This window comes from Lemur catta, chromosome 7, assembly GCF_020740605.2.
Source record: "Lemur catta isolate mLemCat1 chromosome 7, mLemCat1.pri, whole genome shotgun sequence".
Classification (NCBI taxonomy): domain Eukaryota; kingdom Metazoa; phylum Chordata; class Mammalia; order Primates; family Lemuridae; genus Lemur; species Lemur catta.
The window spans coordinates 73,566,108-73,589,286 of record NC_059134.1 but is presented as its reverse complement, the minus strand read 5'-3'; the positions used below and the strand labels follow the sequence as shown (position 1 = coordinate 73,589,286).

Here is a 23,179-nt window from a genome sequence, read left to right as displayed (position 1 = left end):
TGCCCAGCACTGTGTCTAGCATACAGGATGTGCCCAGCAAAAGTTTGCTGGACTTGACAGGATATGCTTTGCCCTCTGACACTTGCTTCTCCATTACAGGAAGATCAGGTCAAGGCCAAATAGCACAAACCCCAGGTGTTCTCAAAATTGCTGGAGATAAAGGCCACCCTTCCTCACAGGGGCAGGTTTGCAGATGGTTGTGACAGGTGGCACGTGTGTCGGGGAAGGGCTGGTGGGGTATCCTGAACATCGCCCCAGGGCAAGGGGAGGCCCAGGCCCCAGGATTCTGGCAAGTCTCCAAGAGCAAATAGACGATTCAACCTTCAGGAACACAAAGCGGGTGGGGAACTCTAGCCCAGGGAAGTCCCCCAAACCAGCAGCACCTCCATGGGGCTCACCCCAGCCTCTGCCCCCAGGGATCCGCCGTCTGTGCCCTGGAACAAAGGCTCTCTGTGGCTCTCTAGCAGGCAGGTCGGGGCAGGCCTGGGCTGCTGAGATGCTGCAAGGACAGGTGCATACACACTCCTGGGTCCAAACCCAGCTTTAGTCACTGGGAAAGGGTGGAGATGAATCTATGGGGCTTTCCAACTGCTGATGTTTTTTTCATCAGAGAATGATCCTCAGGGCACTCAATCATCTTCAAAAGGAAAACAAAAAGCATTAAATCTATATTACTTTTTAATATACTATAATGCTTTTCTAATAGTCCTGCAGGTGGCTAGAAACACAGGCAGTGGTGAGTAGCTGAAAACGTCAGCCCATGTGGATAGCTTAGCCACTGCCAACCTCACCAGTCTTCCTTTTCCTATGTGTAACTTAATCTCTTTGGGCCTTGTACAATAGAGATGATACCAACACTGACCTCATAAGCTTCCTGGGGGGATTAAAGAAGATACAAATGTATACAGCATTTAGCTCCATGACTGACATGTGGTAGCCTCTGTATAAAAGATTTCTATTCCTACAATTTAATAGGATGTCAAGTGTGATATTTCTACATCCTGAAATTACAAATGAGGCCCAAGGAGAGGATAAAAGGCTGGAAGTACTCTTGCTTTTTATAAGTTCAAGGAGGAGAAGGCAGACGTTGGGGCCAGTCGCCTTCCCTCAGTTCTGCAGCAGTTCAGAATCAGTCATACCCAATCCCATCATTATTGTTCCCCACCACTACACCTCCCAAACATCAATATAAGCACATCTAGATGACAGACTGTCATTTTGGGGGGATCATGTTTGATGATCATAGAGATGGCTACTTCCCTCCCCTCACCAAAGAGCAAGAAGGCAGGTGGGGTCCTTGTACTCCTTGAGTCATGGGAGTGGCGGCTCCAAGAGAATCACTCCCAGTGGGGGTGCTGGGGCGGGTAGGCCTGGCATTCTAGTCCCAAACTGAATGGCCACTAGGCAGAGACTGGGCTGCTCTGCCTCCTGAACACCCGAATGGGGGAAGGAACTGGACAGAGACTGTATGCGGGGGGACTGCTGCCAGGTGACAGGAGGTCCTGCAGGTCCACCCACTGCAAGTGGAAAACGGAGCCCACACGTTCCTGCTGGTCCTACAGCAAAAGGGCTGGTCAAAGATTACCAATGTCCCCAGAGCAGTACAGGAGCAAGTCCTGGTCAGCAGGGCACACTGAGACCACCAGCTGGGACAGCGGCAATGGCGGTCTCCCCAAGAAGAGGATGGCAGCTTCACCAGCAGCAGAACTCTGCCTCTCTGTGCTGGCCCAATCCTGCGGGATCAGGCCCAAGAACCAAGGAAGGGGAAAGGGAAGAACATCAAGCTGTCATGCCCCCCTCTCCCTTCAAGCTCCTAAAACCACTTACACTGGAGGGAATGGGGAAAGAAAGCTTTGAGTAGAGTTTGAGATTGAGGTTTTAAAATGAACAAGTCTGAATCATAAATATGGACATAAAACTTTCAATAACTGAACATGACTGAAGAGTTATGGATTCTGGCCAAGATGTTGTTAAGTAAGTCTCGACCCAGCAGGAAAGATGGGTTCAACACGGCACTGAGAAGGCAGTTATTGAAAGACCATAAAACCCCTTCATAGTTATACCCCAATGTCTTGATACACCGTGATACACTGGTGACAGTGTGCTATTCTACGCTCAGAGACTCCAAGGGTCATCCCAACATTAAGAAGGGGCAGAGGGCTGACAGTCTCTCTGCATGATATCCCTCCATGGGCCACAACATGTTCCAAAACAGTGTTCTAGGTAACCAAGAGTTCTAAACTGGATTTCTTTCACTGTTACATGGCGTGCCTAGATTTTATCCATCTGCTGCCCCAGAACACACCATGAACACGAGCTCTGGAATCACACAGACCTGGGTTCAAATCCTGGCTCTGCCAATGTCTAGCTACATGCCTTGGGGATGTCACTCATAACCTCTTTAAGACAGAGTTTCTTGATTTGTAAACTGAGGCTGTTATAAATTCCAGCTTCAGGTGTGAGAACTGGAGCTGAAAAGATAAAAATCCTTAAAAGCACAGTTGGTATTTATTCATTCAACATATACTTACTGCATAGATTCTCTATGCCTTAGGGCACAGAGAGGATGGGGCAGATGAGGGAACAAATGAGGCAGAAGGCAGGACAACGGCTGAGTGGCTGCGGGTCACCTCCAGGCCAGGTGGGATGCAGCAGACCTGCAGGGTCTGCATCCACGAGAGGCCTTGCTGCTGAGCACAGCTGTGTAACAGTCCCAGTCGGTGCTCTGCAGGGATGAGGGGGACCGAGCACAGGCCTGTCCATGGGGTCTGATCACTCCCAGAAACCAGGAGGGAGCATGTCCTGCCACCTACTGCCAGCACTCTCTGCCAGGAGGAAATACCGTGTCCTCTGAGTGGGAATTTGCATCTCCCTACCACCAGCAACGTGTATTCCACATGTCAGCCAGCCCTGATCTCTTCCCCAGGGAAGGGGAATCCTCTGGGATTAGGGGTGACCACACTACAGCTGCTTCTGAGACCTCTGGAAGCCAGGTAGTGTGCCCATGCCTGAGCGGGAATGGGCCCAGCAAGTTCCAGTTCCCGATGACCGAATTCTGACAGTCCCACCCAGAGACACGGCACACCCACGAGGTGCTAATAGTGGCCCTTTATACCGCCCCCCACAACTACAGCTCAGAAGTGCAGCCAGGACGACCAAGCTTTGGCCATGCAGCAGAGCAAAGTCAAGGAGCAGTCCCACCGTGGCACCCATCACGCCTGCAGACTCACCTGATCCGCCCGGCTGCTCTCTTCCTCACTGCTCCCCGCCACCCCACCCTCACTGCCCGAGTCCACGCTAGCAGGCATCCTTTCGAAAAGCAAACTTGCTGAGGGAAGATGCTATCACTTGAAGCCCAAACTGCGTTACCTGTTCTGGGAAAACTGGAGGCAGGTGCAGCCTAATGAGCTTGGGAGGTTGCCTGGGCCTATGGCAGCTTTGAGCTGGCAGCTGCTCGTATTTACAAGCTGGAGAGAGAGTGAAGGTTTCCAGGCTGAGCTGTTGCCTGAGGAGGCTGGGAATTCGGACCAGCCATCTCTAGACCAATACCTAACATAACAGCGAAACACCAGCAATGCTAATGTGCTAATTAGCTGCCAAATTTAAGTTAATTAAAAACTAATCGGGGTGTAAATATGTAGCATTGCATTAATAAATCACATGCTTTTATTTCTTTTTTTTTTTTTCTTTAAGAGCAAGAAAAAGTGCTGCTTCATCTAATAAAAGAGATAAGAAAGAATTAAGCATTTTTCCCTGGGAGCTGCGCGGCTCAAATATATTCTGTGGTTAAGTATTCCCTCTCCCACAGAGAAGGCCTGCCTTGATAATGAACCGAATCCCCAGACAGGTGAATCAAATCAGCATGGTTTAAGCAAGGCCTTCTCAAATAGGAGCAGCTCCCCACTCACTACCCCCGCAGTGTCTTGCAGACGTGGCTGGTATGGTTGCATCTGCATTCTTGGAGTGATTCCTTGGGGTGTGAGAAAGTTGGCATCCTCAAGTCTAGGCAAGCACGGAGCTGTCTATGGGAAAACAACCAGAAGAGCCAACCAGCATCCCTTGTCTTAATGGTATTAATATCATCAATAAGTAACAGGTGGGTATTTGTAATGATGAAAAGCAGCTTGACTCACCTTCTGCAGACAGCCCTTGGATGTTTATTCCCTTAGCTGCCAGGAAATTCAAGCAGGCATCTATGTTTTCAATCTATGGGGGGGAAAAAAAAAAAACAAAATACACTTAATAAATATTTGGCCTGCTCGAGAACCACGTCTTATTAGCAACAATACTGTAAAAACGGCCAGTGGATGGATGGCCCAGCAGAGGTTGGGACTCTGCTTTGTCTGTACTTGCACAGGAAAAGGTTACCTAACAGCCCAACCACACAGTGCCAAGAGTTGAGGCCTTGGATTGCTCACAGCGGCCAAAAATAACCAGAGTGGAATTGGAGCTCTCATCTTGATCACTGTCACCAGTACCTCTGAAAACTTGAGCAGCTGCCAGAAAAATGGAGATGGGGACGAGGTTAGTGGACCCACCCATCTACCAGCAGCTGGGAGAAATTTCCAGCCACCAAAGAGGCAGGCAGGCAAATGCACAAACAGTGGATGGAAGTTTTAGCAGGAATTTGGGAAATGTTTACTCACAAAATTCTCAGGATGGCAGGCATTGCAGATGACCAGGGAGGGCTGCAACCTCCTGAACCTCTCTGTCTTTTGTGCTCTCTGGTGGCAAGAACAGAACCACCAGCCAGAGCCTGGGAGGCTCCCCACGTTTGCCAGGGCTAATGCCATGGCCAAGGACAAGCCGATGTCCAGCCCTCGTGAAAGAATAATTAGGTCATTCCCAAGGGCCTAATTTGACTTCAGTTGTCAGGGCAAATTATTTTTTGGTTTAAAGGAAAATGTTCTGGCCTTATTAATGTCAATGGTGACTGTAAGTAAAAGAAATTGCTTTTGACTTGGCACAAGGATCTTTGAATTTCACACAATTTGCATTTCACACTGGGGACCTCACTTGTTCCCTTTCTCAACCACCTACCCCACAACTTCCCAGGCTCCATCAACGTTCTTATGAACTCAAACCAGTATTCAACCCATGGAGTTTATTTTAAACTAATAAATGATTGGCTTTCAGAGTATACATGTGACCATTCTCCATCCCCATGCAATTTCCTGATGTTCCTTCACGGCCACAGAGAGTGTGCAGCATCTATATTTTAAGAGCTCTAATTTAAGCAGAATCTAGCTCCAGAGCAGTCTTCCTGAAGTTTGTGTCCACCTTCCCACGGATGTCCAATATTTTCCTCCTCTATTCCTGGTCTTCACATTTTCCAAAGGCTTTAAATTAATCTATGGGATACCTGAATAAAACTGTACCCACATTATAGAATCTACCCAACACTGAGCTTGAATTTACTCCATCCTTGCCTTTTTATCACAGGTTCCCATGTCCTTCCCAACCTCTAGCCCACCTTCAAGGGTCCTCCATCTGGGAGACATTGTCTCATCTCTAAAAAAAGGGGCAGATACAATTTCCTGCAAACTAAATAAATGCTGATGCTTCGGGTTATGCCTGCCACCGTCGCAAAAAATCACTCCTTATATAGACAGAGGAAGGGTGAGACTGCTTTTAATCTCTCCTTTCCTCTGTCTAGCTAGCCCCAGGGATGACTGACAGTGACAACAAGGTACTGTCACCTTGAAGGGAAGCGGGGAGGAGGAAGAAAAGAAGTGAATGGCTGCGAGTAGCCTGTGGATGGTGTTTTAGAGCAGTCTGCTTCCATTTGCAAGCGTAATACAATTTATATCTCTAAATGTTATTTTATCACACACCGAAACTCTGCTTTTGAGAAAAAATGTTAATTATCAGTCTATTAGTCCTTATTTCTACTGTTGTACACAGAAATCATTCAAAAGGACATGTTGCCCCCAGAAAAGAGACACTAGTATTTAAATCATGATAAAATTAGAAAATTCCTCTTCTACTGCTCATCTTTTCCCATAATCCTACAATCCTATCCTACTTCTTTAACGTAATATGTTACACACGGCTGATAAGTGAGGCTTTGGCAATTATGTCCCCATGGAAAATGAGAAAAAGAAAAAGTTGACAATCCTGAATCTCTGTTGTTGCAAAATCAAAAATAGTACACTTGATATTCACCCTGGGAAGTGTTGTGTAGGTGGGCTGATGTGGGTAGGTTAAGTTTTTTCAGCAATAATCCAGCAGTGTGGCACTGAAGGAAAAAAAAGCTGCCCACCAACATGTTCAAGAAAAGCACTGCTCTACTACAACCTGTATTTCTACAAAACTTGCCTTCCAAGGAGCATACAGTACATCTGTCGTATTTATGGAGCATTCAATGCATACAGCACAATTTAAAGTACAGGGTAGTATCTTCTTACAAGGCTAGCCTTGGCACATTTCACTTCAGCCATCGGCTGAGCTTTCTTTTCATGTCAAGTTCTAGTCAAAGGATGGATAATTATAAGTCAGTCACCCAAATACGTTTTCCTTTGTTAATTTTTTAAAATATCTTATCATATATTCATAGAATTTCATAATTGAGATCAAGAGTTCTCCACTGGGTAGGGAGGAGGGATGGAGGTGAGGGAATGACTTGTCAATGTCTGGTAACATTTTGGGCTGTCACAACAGGAGCAGGGGGGTGCTACTAACATACAAGGGGTAGAGGCCAAGAGGAGGCTGAACATCCTACGATGCACAGGACAGCCCATCACAACAAAGAATTACCCAATCCATAATGTTGATAGTGCCAAGGTTGAGAAGCCCTGAGTTATATGATTCTTTTAATCATTCATTCAATCAACAAACTTGTGTAGATGTCTGCTCTGTGTTCCTAAAGCACTCTGTTCCTTTGATGGTGTTGGTTTTAGCAATTATCACATGATGGAGAAAGTGAGGTAAGGAGATCAGATTTTTGACCCAGATTATACAAGCCAATGGCAATAGCAGAGCTGGGGGGTATGGCGGGGAGCCCAAAAGGTCCTCCTCCCTGTCACAGAGGCTTGTATTTACATACTCCTCCTTTCTAGGGCCCCCATTGCCATTTGACACACACCCTGATTCCCACCCATTCCAGGAAGAGTCAGAGCATACAAGCAAGGCTAGCACTGGGCTCTTCCTTCTTCAGGTGAGCAGTGGAGGCCGAGGGCACCAAGCATGTTTTCTTCTAAGGAAGAGATGAAATACAGGGAGTGAGATCCAGATGGTTGGATTGCCCTCCCAGAAAATGTTAAAAGTAAAAATAAGAACTCAGTCATCATTTAAAAGATCATTTGTAAGCCCATCAAGTGCCTTGAATTTTCCCCCTCTATGGTGAATTCTCTGTTCACAGAAGGAGTTCAAAAAGCATTCCTTAAGTCTCAAATCCACTCTTTAATAATGTTCCATTAAGGTTAAAAATCACTCCTGACAAGGCGACTGAGACCCATGCCCTTTCATCTGCACCCCGGGAATCATGTGGGGCTGGAAGCAGAATAGGGTCAGATGTGGACTCCAAGCTCCCGGCTTCATTTGGAAGGAGATCAGAAGGGGAGACTGTTTCTTTGATCCGGGCATCTTGTGATTAAAATTCACCTTAAGGTTCTCTTCCAAATGCGGTACAAGTAAACACTCCATCCTCGTGGACTATAGAAACTGCAAACTCCCTCCACATCCCGACAGGGGAACGGCCCCAGCGGCACCTAGTACTCATGACAGCACAAGGATGTCCTCCTGCTCATCTCCTCCAAGGCTCATGTGTGATCCAGACATGCAGCGTGAGATGAGGATCCACTCAAAGCTGGGAGGCAGAGGTGAGGGAGAACACTCTTAACCAGCAAAATATGTAAATACCATCAAAGTTGCTCATTAACACGTAGCGGCCAATATAAACTACTTTCCAAAATTAGCTGAAAAAATCTGTGTGAAGTCTGACATTCCATTGTTGCTGAAGGGGGCTGGGGACTGGAAGAAGACTGTTACAGTTGCTGCCATAGAAATGGGTCCGAGGGTGCCGGGATCAAGTTGCTGGAGTCTGTAGCATTAGCTGGGGTGGGAGGCCCAGGGAGGGACCACCTACTGTGTGGCTTGGAGACCCCAGGAGCAGAGAGGGGAGAAGAGAAAAGGGGCAGACCAAGATCAGGATACGCTTCTCCAGAATTGCCTTTGTTTGGGGCCAAATGTGGCCTCAACCTTGTGCCCTCCATGAACATCCAAGACAGCGAGGCTGCAATTAAGCCTTTCTGCTGGTCTCAGCCAGGACCTTTATCCCAAAATTGAACAGTTTCTCAAAAGTCTCTGGAGTTCAGACTTGCAGGGCAACTTCCACCTTTGTCTCTCACATCCAGAAGTACATCCCCACCTGGGACAGCCGGAGAGCTAGGAAAATCAAAACAAATGCCAAACAACTGGAAAGAGTAACCGGTGACAGGAAGCGAACGGAAAGCTTCACATTTTAATCATGATTAAGGTTGGACTGGGTCTCATGATAACGTAAAATATGCAAACCTCGGAAGCACTGCTGTATATCTCCTCGGTAGCTTAGAGACTGATCAAATACCATCTGTTGTGGCAGTTGTCATGGTAGCATTTTTCTCTGAATACCAGCGTAGCTGAGTGCAAAGCGCATGAAAATGATTAATGCAAACGAAGCCCATCTCTATGGGCACCACCACCGCCCAGGGGAAGGTGATGTTCCGGGCATACCAAGTAAACGGAGCACTAGTTTTCATGAGTTCACAGTTCACCACCAGGTGATCTCCAGTCTGGGAGGAGAGGCAAACAGCTGTTGCACTGAAGTCAGGCATGGTCACAATCAATTTTGTAAATCATGAAATGCCTAAAGGCATTGGGAGCCCCAGATCCCAGACAAGGCTAAGTGAGAGCTCGCAAGTTCTGGTGACTTTGACAGCACAGCGTAGCTTCTTCCCAGAACACATACATCAGCTTAAACAACTTCCTTCCAGAAGGGTATACGATCCTCACATCTGATATTGCTGCTTGCCATCAAAAATAATTGGCATTCATTCATTTATCTATTCCTTTGCCCATATTTGCTGGGCACCTGCTGGGTGTCAGGCAGTTTGCTGGTGCTGAGTGTATAGGGGGTGAATAAAACAGACATAGTCCCTGACCTTGTAGAACCTACAGTCTAATGCAGGGGAACCAGCATGAAATAAATAATGCACAAATCAGTACATGCCGACAAGCTGTCATGGTTGCTATGGAAGAGAAGAGAATGTTGGAAAAGTGTATACAGGAAGGAAGACCTAATGGGGGGGCGGGGGGGGCGTGGTCAGGCAAGAATTTCTTAAGGAAGTGACAGCGTGTAAGTCCACAGATAGGGCTTTTTGTCTGTTTTGTTCACTGATGTAGCCCCAATCACCTTGAATGGGGTGCAGCACATCATAAGTACACAAGAATATTCCTTGACTAAGGGAATGACGGGAAATTAGTGCTGAGACCTAACCAGTCAGCCAGGCACCAACAGTGGGGAGAAGAAGATCCTACCAAGCCCAGGGAACCTAATGCCAAAAGCCTCAACGCAGGATGCAGCCCACCACATTCTGGGAGCCCAAGAAAGTCAAAATGGCCGGAGCACAGTAGGCAAGGTGGGGGGGGGGGCGCGCGCAGAGGGGGCCACACAGGGCCGGGCAGCCACATGAAGGAGTTGCCCTAGGGAGGAAGAGAAGGTAGGGGTCCCTCCATTTCTTGGGAAAACTTGTCAGTGCCTCACCTGCCCTGTTACCATGGCCACAGCAGCCCGGCCCAGCCCTTCCAGCCTGAACGCTGGAGGATGGGCTGTTCTGTGTTAGGGAGGCTCAAACAGTGGCCTCAAGGTGTGGCTCCAGTGACTCCCGGCTGTACGCAGAGAAGGGGAGGGATGGGAAGCGATGTCAACATCTGTGGTCACATGTACTAGACATGTCTGTTTCATATCTAAGAGGTCTCTGTGCGCTTCTGATACCAGCTCTTCTGCCCCTTTCCAAAGATAATAAAAAAAAAAAAAGAAAAAAGCCATGAAACCAAACCAAAAAGCAAAATGTACTTTGGAGACATGCCCTTCTAAATGTCTGCCTTGCAGTGTTGTCTGTCTCTTTCCTCTACATTCCTAGGGACCGTGGCCTTATTGGCCCAGCTTGGTTTTTTTTTTTTTTTGTCCATTTATATCAGTGCTGGGGCCTACCATCCTCATACGATCACACAGCTCATGGACCACAGCATGGTCCTGGAGATGCACAACTCCACAGGGCTGAGCTCTCGGGCCCTAATTTTAGAAGGGGACCCTAGAAATGAGGAAATGCATGGTGGTGCTTCACATTCTCCTAGATGGGGGAACACTCGGAGCATCAGGGTCCACCCTTCTGTAGGCCACCTGGGCGGCTGCCTGCTTGGATGATGTACCAAGCCAACTTTGTCCGATCACATGAGGAGCTCTATGCCCTCTGTCTACTTTGGCCACTCAAGCATCAAAGTGTTCAGCAAGCTGGCTCAAGGTCTTGTAGTGGCTCTGAAACAGGAAAGCTTAACAGTGTGGGAATCGGGCTGGATGTGGCCTAGAAGTCCCTGTGTCAGCCTGCTCCCCTTCCTGCTTGCTGCCTTGCCCCGCTCTTTCCTTTAACTGAGCAAAGTTATCCGCCATACCATTTATAATATTTATATAATAGCTTCAGCTTTCCAAGATGTAGTCGAGAGTTCCTTTTTTAAACACTTTATAGGAGTCTCTGCTTCACAGCATTTACAGCAAATGGATAAGTCCATGTAGACACCAAAAATTATCTCTAGAGGAGAAAAAATTGAAATCAAGATTCTCAAAATCCTCCAGTGACTATCTTTTTCCACTGTTTCCAACTGCCTAGAATATTTCATTTTCCTATTATTTTCTGACTTCTCAATTTTTCCCTTGAAATAGAGAGAAATCTGGGAGTGGAGTTGTAGCTACAGTTCTAGAAGTCAGTCCTTACTCTGGAGACTCCATGATAAACCCTTCCAGTTGAACTCTTAGAGATGGCAGCCACTATGAGGGGAAAATGCCACTGATGATCAGTGTTGTCAGAAAGGCCCAAGGACACCTCTGTGCCTATTAAGTCAGTATCCCATCCTGTATATAATATCATTTCTCCTGCTGCAATTTCAGAGGCACACTCCTTAACTTCCTCCCACTCCAAAAGAGATCATCATTCCAAGGCGAGGACTTCATGTTAGGAGCTGGACACAAACACAAAAGGGGAGTGATTAGGGCTAAGGAGAGGTATTTGGAAGAAATAACACAGGCTTTGAGTTCAGACAAACCTGGGTTCAAAACCTGATTCTGCCATTCTGAAATTATGACCTTCAGCAAGTTCCCCCAGCGGCCTGATATGTCAAATGGGCATTATAACCTACCTAACAGGGTGGTGGCTGTCATTAGGTAAGAGGATATATGGGTGGTGTTTACTAAGTGCCCAATAACTGGTAGTTTTTGTTACTGTGTTGTAATTTGTGGTGTGAATGTCCCTGGGCAATAGCTCTAAGGACATGACAGTCCAAAGCTGTGTCGTGGGTTGGCCCCTGGCAAAACAGAGAATTAGACAAGCTTATTTGCTTTCCATTTCCTCCTCTGAGCTTTTCCTCTCAAGCTCAGCTATCCAGGAATCTAGGCCCCCTCCATAACCTGATGTCAGGCCTGCCTCTCACCAACCCCTCTCTTGCAAAGATGCTGATAAACTAATTCACACCAAGACAGAGGGACTGCCACTGGCTTCCCACATTACCCCTTCCCACGATTGCTAGGTGACAATATGTGTTGAAGGAATATGGACTTCGGACTCCTCCACACCTGGATTCTGGCTCCCTGACAGACTACCCCAAGACCCCAGGAAGATCACTAACTGCTTCAAGCCTAGATTCATCACCTGTAACACGGAAATGCTGATATCTATCTCATAGCGTTACTGAGAGGATCAGATGGGTGGATACGTGTCAACGGCATGGAACTTTATATAGTCAGAGCTTTAAAAAGGCTCATTCTTCATACAATTGCATAATGGCAGAATTTTACACACCAGCGGCATTTCCTGAAAGTGAAAGATCACTTTGAAGTGTGAGACACTCTGAAACTTGTTACAGAGCTAGTACAGCCTTTCTACAGAGAGGTGCTTTTGTCACCAGAAGTCATGCTGAGGCTGCCGGTATCAGCACTATCTGTCCACAAAGCTTTCTGATCAAAGTCTTCTCTATCAAGTTACAGGAGAAACCCTAAGACCTTCTGGGCAAATAGTTTTGGTTAAAGAGACTCAATAGTCTATTATGGAAAAATAGTATGGAGGTTCCTAAAAAAATTAAAAATGGAACAACCATAAGATTCAGCAAACCCCACTTCTGGGTATATATCCAAAGGAAAGGAAATCAGTATCTCAAAGAGATATCTGTACCCCCAAGTTCACAACAGCATTATTCACAACAGGCAAGATATGGAAACAACTTAAGTGTCAACTAAAGGATGAGTGGATAAAGAAAAAATATATATATGCATATACATACATAATGGACTATTATTCAGCCTTAAGAAAGAAGGAAATCTTGCCATTTGCAACAACATGGATGAACCTGGAGGACATTATGCTAAGTGAAATATACCAGGTACAGAAAGACAAATACTGCATGATCTCACTTATATGTGGAATTGAAAAAAGTTGAACTCATAGAAGCAGAAAGTAGAATAGTGGTTATCAGAGGATGGAGGAAATAGGGAGATGGTAGTCAAAGGGCATAAACCAGAGGTGGGGAATCTTCATGTTGGAAGGCTGCAGTAATTTAGCTATAAACAAATAAGGTTACATTCAAGAAACATCAATTAGATACACTTAAAAATGTATATAATTTTGTAAAAATCTAACTGCTATGTACTCAATAATTTTAAAAAATGAAAACTATTTGTTAATTTTCAAGTTAACTAAACTTTTAATGGCTTTGTAGTGTCTGCTTTTTGTTGGAAAGCATTTGGATATTTGGTTGTGGCATGGAAGTCTGCAGTTTTAGTTGATCCTCTAGATGGGTATCAGCCATTTGTGACCTTAAGGGCATCTTGATTTGGGTTAGGTAGGAGAATGCAGATTGGCAGCAAAAAGTGATTGAAAAGCAAGAAAGCATTTTTTGGGCATGTTGCTGAAGGCGTGGGTATTCTACTGCCTTTTTCCATATTTCAATTGGATCTTTCTTTGCATCAAATGATGACTTTAAAATGTCACCTACTGAGAGCTCAATCAATTCCATCTGTAGTTTTTTTAGGCGCTTTGGTGATATCAACTAGGTAAGGCTGAAAAGCTAATTTGAATGTGACGCCATGATTCTCAAAGTCAGTGACCTTTTCATTGTATTCTCCAATTAATAGGTCTATAACATCTGAATATTTTTCAAATTTTTTGCATATATCATCCTGCTCATCAATGACCTTTGCTAAGTGGGGATAATGTTCATCCAAAATTTCCTTTTGAAGATACATTTTGAAAAAAGATAGCTTTTTTCGAAATGCTTGGATTTTTTGCCACATATCATACATAGACTTAGTTTTACCTTTCAAAAAATACTCAAGTCATTTTGATTTGACATGATATCACACAGAAATGCTGCATTCCTACAGAAATCTTCTTTCAATAATTCACATTGCTGATTATACTCTTCATAAAATTTAACTATCTGTTCTCCCAGAGATAAAATATTGGCTAACACCTGTCCCTGCAATAGCCAATGCACTTTAGAATGATATAGCAAATCCACACTGAATACCTCATCCTTCAACTTTAGCATTTTACAAAACTGAGGATGCCTTGTTGCATTTGCATGAGCATAGTTAACAATACTCATAACTTGTGTCACTTAAAATAGTAGCTTTAGTGAAGAGATTTTGCTGATGCAAGATACAATGAACAGAATGAGAGCATTTGGATTTCTTAATATTTTCTTTTATTTGTCCAATCAATCCTTCCTGTTTTCCTGTCATGGAAGTGCACCATCTGTACATACACTCACTAAGTTTACCAAATTCAGTCCAACTGCATGACATTTACCTTGAAAGTTGTTGAAGATATCTATTCCTTGTGTTCTGTTCCTAAGAGTGTCCAAAGTGAATAACTCTTCGTAGCAAAGAATACCTGTTATGACCCAAATGAAATATAAAACCTGCACAAAGTAGCGGTATCAGTTGGTTAATCCAAAGTGATTAAATAATATATATTTTCCTTTTGAAGTATTGCATAAAGTTGTTCTGTTAAGTTGAAGGCTAATTCATGCAATCGATCAGTTATAGTTTTCCTTGAAAGAGGCAGTTCTTTGTACTTTGATACGTTTTCAGGGTCTAAGCATACTGCAACTTTGACAATGCAGTTTTTCACAATTTCTACATCACTGAATGGCTTCCCTTTTTTCCCTAGTATTTAAACTACTTTATAAGTTGCTTCAGTGGCATTATTTCCAAGTCTTATTGCTGCTTGAAAGACTTGTCTTTGCCTTTGCTCTTTAATTTCTGCAATACAACCTTTCACACCTCCCCCTCTAATTTAAAATATTTGTGGTCCTTATTAGTGTTAGAATGCTGATAAGCACTGAATCTCTTTAATGTTGATATTACAGTATCACAAAGCAAGCAAACCCTCTTATCTTTAGCAGAAACAAGATAATACTGCAATTCCCAATCCTCATTAAAAAAATCTGTTTTCTTCCTTCAGCATTCTCTTGGTCATCTTTGACATGATGGGCTGTGAAACAGACAGAATTAAAAATACTGTTGAGCTGTGCAAGTATTCACAAACTCCACTTCAAACAGAAACACAGCACATGGTTGTCAAAAGCTGGTAACAGACTGGTGTACTTGACCCTCAGAAACTCCCACCAACCAGCCTCATAAGGTAATGGCACCAGTCAGGTGGGGGAAGTTAAAACCAAATCATGAGTGTAGCAGCCATCAATTTAGCCCTTATGGCTTACTAATGTTCTAATTGTGCCAGTCAATCTAGGAGGATTATTTCATTGGAATTTATTTTATTCTTTGGCATTTTAAACACGTTCATGTTAACAATAAAATAAAAACATAAAAGATGAACAAACTGTACTAATAAAAATAAAAGAATTTGTTCTGTAAAATTTGAATTTAGTCAAAAGGCCACACTTAAGGACCTAGAAGGCCACATGTGGCTGTAAGGCCGCAGGTTCCCCACCCCTGGTATAAACTTTCAGTTATAAGATGAACATGTTCTGGGGATCTAAGGTACAGCATGAGCGGTGATGAATGTGTTAATTACTTTGTGGAAATCATTATACAATGTATACATATATCAAATCTATTTAAAAAGTCAAAATAGTTTTGTTTTTTTTTTTTTGCAGAAAACTTTGACTTTACCCACAGAAAAGGATACAAATGCCTACTCGCACTTTAAGAAAGCCCTGACTTCCAGTCCACTAGACACATGGCTGCCTCTTGAACCAATGAGGAAGAGTAGAACTGTGGACACTTGTTGGGGAATCTCACCCAGTGTAACCACCTGGACCTGACACCCTTATTCATGCTTTGAAAAATACTGACTGAGCATCTACTCTCTTCCCAGTCCTGTTCTATAGGCAGCAAATGTAGGCAGACAAGACAGTGTAGTCTTCCCGCAAGGAGCAGACAGCCTCCTAGGCACGAGTTGACTTTAAGTAAAAATCACTCCACTGAACATACAGTCACCAATGTGTTAAGGGCCAACGTGTACTTACCAACTCACCTTCTGAAAAGCCTGACACTGACTCACTATGCTCTTTTTTTAAAAAGGTCTGGATTCTTTTTGTATCGTTGCCATATTTACATGTTTAAACCCACATGCCACCACAAAACCTTCAAGAGGCAGAATATAAATGCAAAATTAAATAAGACAGCAGATCCTTGATATTCAGGAATATATATGTCCCTAGAGTGCAGCAAATCCTCAATTTTGGCAAGACCGCTAGCACATGTCATTTCACCCACAGAACAAGTACACATAAAGGAACACAGTAATGGAATGATCTACACAGGAAGGCCAAGAGTGAAACTCACTCACTAGCTACGTGAGTTCACTCACGCCAGCTGTGCTACTCAGCATTGTGGCTCAGCCACAATCTGTAGCTTAGGGTTCTTCCGGGTTGTTCATGAACAGCCAATCATGGGTTTCAAGCCTGCAATTCCAAGGGTTGTGTGTACTTAAGCACAAGACCTCTACTGGCAGCAGCCACAAGCAGGAAACAAAGCCAAGCAAATACTTTTGAATGCTTTAATAGTCAGTCTAGAATCCTGCAAGACTTTGCTCACCTGCTCTGATGATGGCTAGAAATGAAGGTGACAGTTCTATTATTCTCTGCCTCTACATATCCCCCTATAGTGTTAATATCTACAAGAAATCTAATCCAAAATTATCATTCTGTTTCCACTCCCATTTCAAATTCTGCTAGCAACTAGTGGGTGACTATTATATATGCCAAGCTGTTTGTAGGCATGGCTAAAGAGTTACACCTGAATTATGGACCACTGGTGATCATTAATATATAATTGGAAGAATTTTGCAAGTAACACACAAAATATTCTACACCAAGAAATGATTTGGCCAATAGTTTCAAATTCTAAAAGCTGTGATCAAGGCAAACAGCCACATGCCACCCAATTAGAAATTATGAGATTAAGAATAATTAAGAACATTATTGATAATTAAAATAATTCTTGACTCTGATTACTGCCATACCCAGAATATCAGAGGCATGGTCAAAGTTCACTGGAAGAGGAGAACAAATTGGACAAGGAGGGTCTCTATTACAGGATATCCTGAGCTTTCTATAGCTATAAGATACCTAATGCACTTGTGAAGAAACAGTGACAATTTTTAACTTGTCATATGATGCTAATCTCTGATACTATTTATGTCCTTGTCAAGCATTTGGTTGAATCAAATAAAACTGCCATTTTTGTAGGCCAAAAAATGGTTAAATATTGGCCATTTCATATGGCTCCACCTACATATCAATGTATCAAGAAGACACTACCCCCTGCCCCAAAGGCTAAAATTAAATTGCTGGGTGACCATAAAAATGGAACACTTTACAATCATTCATAAAGGAAGTGACCAGTAAGTTCTGAAACTCAGAATCAAATCCCGCAAGACTCTCTCAAAGGAGTCTCAGGAGACTGGTTATGCAATGCATGTAAAGGAAAAGATCAAATCAGAAGAAACATCCCATCCCAAGGCTAATCCTTAGCAGCCTTTTGCTTTGAATAGGGTCACTTCTGTACGATCCCCTTAGAGAAGCAGAACAAGGCCTGAGGAATGCTTCAATTCCAAGTTGACTCATCTCAAAACCTCCCGTTAAATGAAAGGTTAGCACTAGCAGTCCTTGAGTGGAAACTAGGGATGCATGCCCTTTTCTTCTTGCCTTCGTATTTCTTCAGGGGAAAATACAAAAGAGATGAGAGTCTGGACACATTCTGCCACCTCATCTGACTCTTTGTGACTGGTACCATGTTCACACCATTGTGGGAAGCCCTCTCACCCATGAAACCTACTCAAATAGGAAAAGTCAACTCCTCTCATTACTAGGGCTATTACTAAGAGGAGATTTCAGTGATGGGCAGGGGAATTAAGGATTTAATAACCAGAGGTAAAGTATGGGGAACTGTGGATTTCCCAGGGCTCCCTGGCCACCTTTAGGCAAGGTACTTACCCTGAGCCTTATTATCCTTTCAGTAAAATGGGGATGATTATCCCTTTCTTAAAGGTCTTAGAGAGACCTCTCAAGAAACTAATATTTGCACTCTTAGAAAACACAAAGCACTGGGCTAAATTCCTTCCTGTACATTATTTCAGTGAATTTTAATTTTTACCTGCCACTAAGTAAGGTAGATATTAGTAACATCACTTTTCAGATGGGGAAACAGAGGCACAGAGTGTTTAAGTGCCCTCCTTAATCACAGTTATTAAATGGCAGAGTTAGAATTTGAATATGATGGGAAGTGTTCTATAAGCTGCGATGCCCCATATAAACATTGGATGTTAATAACCAAACAGCGAGTGCTTTGCTAGAGCTGAGAAGGAAAAACATGACCACCTTGTTTGGCCATTTTCCCTGCCCTCTGCCTTCGGGAAGCTACTGCTACAAGTAACCAGTTCATCCATATAAAATCCAATCTCTACATCAAAAGGACAAAGGCTACTTCACGGAGGGAGGAGTGACTTCATTGGAGAATAAGTTAAAGTTCTTCTATACTATTTTAAATCTTCAGGAACAGGAATAATTCAAATCAATGTAAACATTCATAGGCATTATTTCCAAATCAAAATGATCCCAAACCAGGAATCTTTCAAACTACCACATGCCAGTTCTTAGGATTTCTAAGGAAGCTTATGATACTTATAAAAATACAACAGTTTAAAGGTCAAAAACATAAAATGTGTGCAAGGAGGGTAGGCAGATAACCAATGAGTAAAAGAGGCTGGGTGTGAGGCAACAGGGAATGGTGGAGATTGTGACAAATAGCCCACAGCTACCTAAAGGAGGCAGCTGCTACCTAGTTTTAGACAGCTTTTGCCTGTGGAGTGCCAATCCATGCAAGATCAATTTTTGTGACATATACTGATCTTTATTTAACTGTTGTTCTGCTCAATTTTTGTTTTAAAAGGTCTTCTGGAACCTCCACTTAGGTATTTGGCCACCATTCTCTACCCTCTGCTTAAGTTAGCACCCTGGCATGCATCTACCAATTCCCAACATGCAGATGCCATAGGCTAACCATGGCTTATAAAGTGCAAAAAGGAATTCCTTGCCAAGTTCTATATCATGGAAAGAAATTTTTTAAAAAACAAAACAGACACACACATACAAAAAAAAAAAAATACTCCTTTGATGCTAGACTGAAATGTAAGAATTCCATGAAGACATATGCAGGGAGATGGATCCAAGCATGAGGCCCAGATGGCTTTTATATAAGCCACAATCTACACGGTTATAAATCACCATCAGATTTCTCTTTCAGCTCGAGATCTGTAGCTATACTTTCCTCCCCCCACTCCTCGGCCTGGGTCACCCTCACATTTGCTAAGTTCTTTAACCTTATTGAGCACCATATTGCCACTCACAATGTCTCAGTCCCAATGTAGGTGTGATCGGAATTTCTTAATTAAATATCCACAGAGTATCTACCAGGAGCTAAGGCAGCGTGGGCAGATGGACAGAGGTGACCCCTGCCCACAAAGAAGTTAATGTCTGGTGGGAATCCACAGTACAGCACAATGTGCTAAAGGATTATCAGCCCCAAATTTCAGTGGAGAAAACCAAGAATCACAGAGGTTAAGTGAGCTGCAAGGAGTGTCGAAGGCACTTCAAACTCCCACCAGACCATGGTCACACGCACAATTCAGACCCTATGGATTTAGAACATGCAATAGTCCCCAGACAAAAGAAAATCTAAAGCATCCTAACCTTTTCAAAAAAGCAAATGGATTCACTCAAAATATTTTTGTCAAATTTAAATACATCCTTTAGAATTAATTTTTAAAACTAGAAGCGACTTTACAAACTGATACATGCTTAAGTGTATGTCTTGCATGCACAGTCCTAACCTCCCAAAAAGGCTTTTCTATTTGACGTGAAGACAATGTGCCACACTTGGCAAAGTGTGGTCACCAGACCAGCAACATCGTCATCATCTGGAGCTTGTCAAAAATGCAAATTCTTCAGCTCCTCCCCAGACCTACTGAATCGGAAACTCTGGGGTTGGAGCCCAGCAATGTGTTCTAATAAGCATTCCAGGTGCTTCGCACGCACGTTCAAGCTCGAGAAGCACTTGCTATAGGAAGTTTTGCCAAAGCAAACACTATTTTCCTTATTAATAAAAAATGAGCAGTTATTTTGGTGTCTTTTAACACACCTTTTTATAAAGTTAAAAATATAAAATTGTGAGAGAAGATGTTGAGTTTGAGAGAATTTCTTGGCTTAGGACTACACAAATTTCTTGAAAGCACTTAAAAGTACATAGTATACTCAACATCTTAAAATTTGACGTGAAACATCACTCTACTCTCTGGGAAAGTCCTGGATGATTGGCCCATTTATTGTTTAGCTCTTTCATCTGAGAAACGTTAGCTGAGCCCTTCCAACATTCCTAGCCCTATGCCAGGTGCTGAGAATATGGAGATGTTCATTTAACTGAAAAAGATTTTAAAAAATCACACTATTCATATTACAAAACTTTGATGTCATTAAATAGGATATAAAATCTGATAAGTCTATCATAAAATTTGCTTATATGTTATATTAATTATAAGATAAAGATACATTACTTGGGGGATATAATACCTACTCGTGAGTGGCACCAAGAGTCCAGAGGATCCAGCATTCACTTCTGCTTACTTAGATGAAATGCACGTGTCCCTCCCATTGACAGCTCAGCCGCCCACAGTGTGGACACAGACCTGGAAACGAACTGTGGGTCTCTGTCTTCAACACGCTTCCCTACAACCATCTGCTTTGGATGTACAGATGTGGAAAGCTCCATTCTGAATTATTCTAATGGAGGCACCTTCCGGTAAACTCAGAAACCCAAGGGGCCCATATTTACAGCAAAATGAGCCTCTGCTATTAATATAAAACCCAAACAGCTTACTGTCTGATTCAGCAAGAGTTACTTTGCTTGAACCTCAGAGTCTGTTAGCTTCCTATTGCTGCCGTAACCATCCCTCATTCACCCCTCACAATAACCGGAGAAGGCAGCTTCCATCATTATCCACCTCTTTCAGATGAGAAAAAAGAGTCAGAGAAAATTACAAACGTAATTTTTGTACCTCTATGTCATGGTCAGTCTTTTCTTCCTCAAATCATTTTCTTGTATGTAGAACAGCATAACGGTTAAGGGAATGGACTCTGGAGCCAGGTTCCCGGCGTGCAAACCCCAGCGTGCAAACCCCAGCTTGCCACGTATTAGCTGTGTGACCTTGGTCAAGTTACTCAACCACTCTGTGCCTCAGTTTCCTCATCTATAAAATGGAAATAATAATGATATCTGCTCTCCTAAGGTTTTATGAGGATAAAATCAGTCAATATAGACAAAATATCTAAAACAGTGCCTACCATAAGTGTCTGCTGTGCATGGTTATATAAAAGTCAGGGAGCGAGACTGACTCTACAGTGTGAAGGGAAGGGATAAGAGGTTTCTTATTGTGCCCCACAGCTGGCCCCCGGCAGAGCACACCAAATGGCACCAGGGGCTCAGTTCTCCATTCTTTTTAGTGGAATGAACAAAATATATTTCTCAATCTATAGGACTATTATGAGAATAAAATGAGTTAAACCATGTAAGGCACTTAGAACAGCACCTTATTATTATCATTTTTATTATCACCAATAATCTCTGGTAGTCATGAGGATGCCTAAATATGCTTACCTGAAGCAACGTGAAAGAATTCAAGCTAAAAATTAACCACAATCCCTGAGAGTAATTAGGAATTTCCTATTTGGGCCCTCTGGATAAATCAAGGAAGCAAAGAATTAAAAGACAAAAAAATAACACTTCTACAACAGTGTTAAATATCTACTTCTTAAATCCCATAAAGAACATCCACATTAATACCCAGTGTTCCAATCACCGCGCAGGAGCAGATAATGAAATCGGAACAACGAGACGTCACAGTCCTCTGGTCACACAAACACATTCAGGCCAGGTTCCTCCTTGGTCATTCCATCTGTCCATCCATCCAACCCACATTTACTAAATACTGACCACACGCCAGTCACCTAAATGGTAGGTGCTTGGGATATTCAAGAGACAGACGGTATCTCCTTCAAGAAGATGAGTAAACAGGCAACCATGAGAAAGTGTGTTGTGCTACAGGCAGGCACAGGACAGTTGAGGACACAAAAGATGACAGGCACCCAATTATGTCAACTCCTTGAAGAAACAATTGACCTGAGGATTAAAGGTCACACTGCCCAGGAGGGGGCAAGAAGAAGGTCACTCTTGGCCGACTGGACAGCCAAGTGAAGTATCATACAAAGGCATGAGCGTCCGTGGCCTCCCTGGTGCACCACACGGCATCCAGTGTGGCTGGGGCATAGTGTCTGAGTGGCAGGACAGGATGGAAACCAGATCTTCAAGAACCTTCTATTCTGTGCTCAAGAGAATGGAGAGAGAAATGAGGAGACGGTGACAGTTTTAAATAGAGGCGTGAATGAAGAGGAGAGATGGATGTGGAGGCTGACGCTGTCTTTGAAAAAGGAGGAACCATGTCCCAAGCATAAGAGTGACAGTGGATGTGCCACCTAGGGTGTTTCTTGTTGATCTTGGCCCTGGATTCTTTCCATTTTGCTTTAAATTCTAAGTAGCCTGTGGACTTTTCTTCATTCCTTCTTGGTTCTGCAACATGTGTGCACTCTTAGGGCTGTGTAAAAATAGGCCTGGGGCCCAGGGAAGAGGCAACTCAGCTGCCCAAGGATCTCAGACACTCCCCAGGCATGTGGCTGGCTTTCTGGCAGCTGTTGGGAAGGCTCAAGGTCACTGGGCCTAGAAACCTGATCCCACTGCAGATGGCCTTGTCCCGGCCCAGGAAGCTCTGTGGAGAGCGCGGCAGGAGGTACCTGGCGCCAGGGCTCTTCCAGGCCATCTCAGGGGTCCCCTTTCACTAGGGGCCACCTGCCCCGATTTCAGCTTTTGCATTCCTATCAACAGGTCAACTCAGGCCCTTTCCGGAAATATTCAGTCTCCTTCCTTCCTGCTAACTCTCAGCTAAGCCTAAATGGTTCTGCTGTATCCACAGACGAAAAACAAGGAGGACAGAAGTTGATGAGGTAGACACTATTTTTATTATGTGTATGTATTAGGTTATTAAGTATAAAATGTCCAATTTCCTTAGGTACTAAGTTTGACAGTTGATATGTGACATTTCATTTTGACACTTTTTATTTTCATTATGAAGGTGCACCCTTATCCCTTCATATGCACAGGTTGGCCTGTAATTGTCTGTCAAATTTTTTCTTAGAGCAATTTTTGTGAAACCTTGGATAAGTCAAAGATGCGTGTTATTTTCAAATATGAGTTCTATCATGGAACCAATGCAGCGCAAATAGCTCGAAATATCAACAAAGTGTTTGGGAAGGATGTGTCTACTGAACACACAATACATCAATGGTTTGAGAAGTTCCA

General features: G+C 43.5%; 1 protein-coding gene across 6 annotated transcripts in view; it reads right to left on the bottom strand.

Annotated features, from left to right (window-relative positions):
* The window catches only part of NAV2 (neuron navigator 2), a 372,791-nt gene that overhangs the window by 216,171 nt on the left and 133,441 nt on the right, over positions 1-23,179 (bottom strand). For all 6 annotated transcript variants that reach the window (XM_045557674.1, XM_045557675.1, XM_045557676.1 and 3 more), the window contains exon 4: positions 4,134-4,206. In XM_045557674.1, the coding sequence (XP_045413630.1) occupies positions 4,134-4,206 (73 nt within the window). The remainder of the gene's footprint in view (positions 1-4,133; positions 4,207-23,179) is intronic.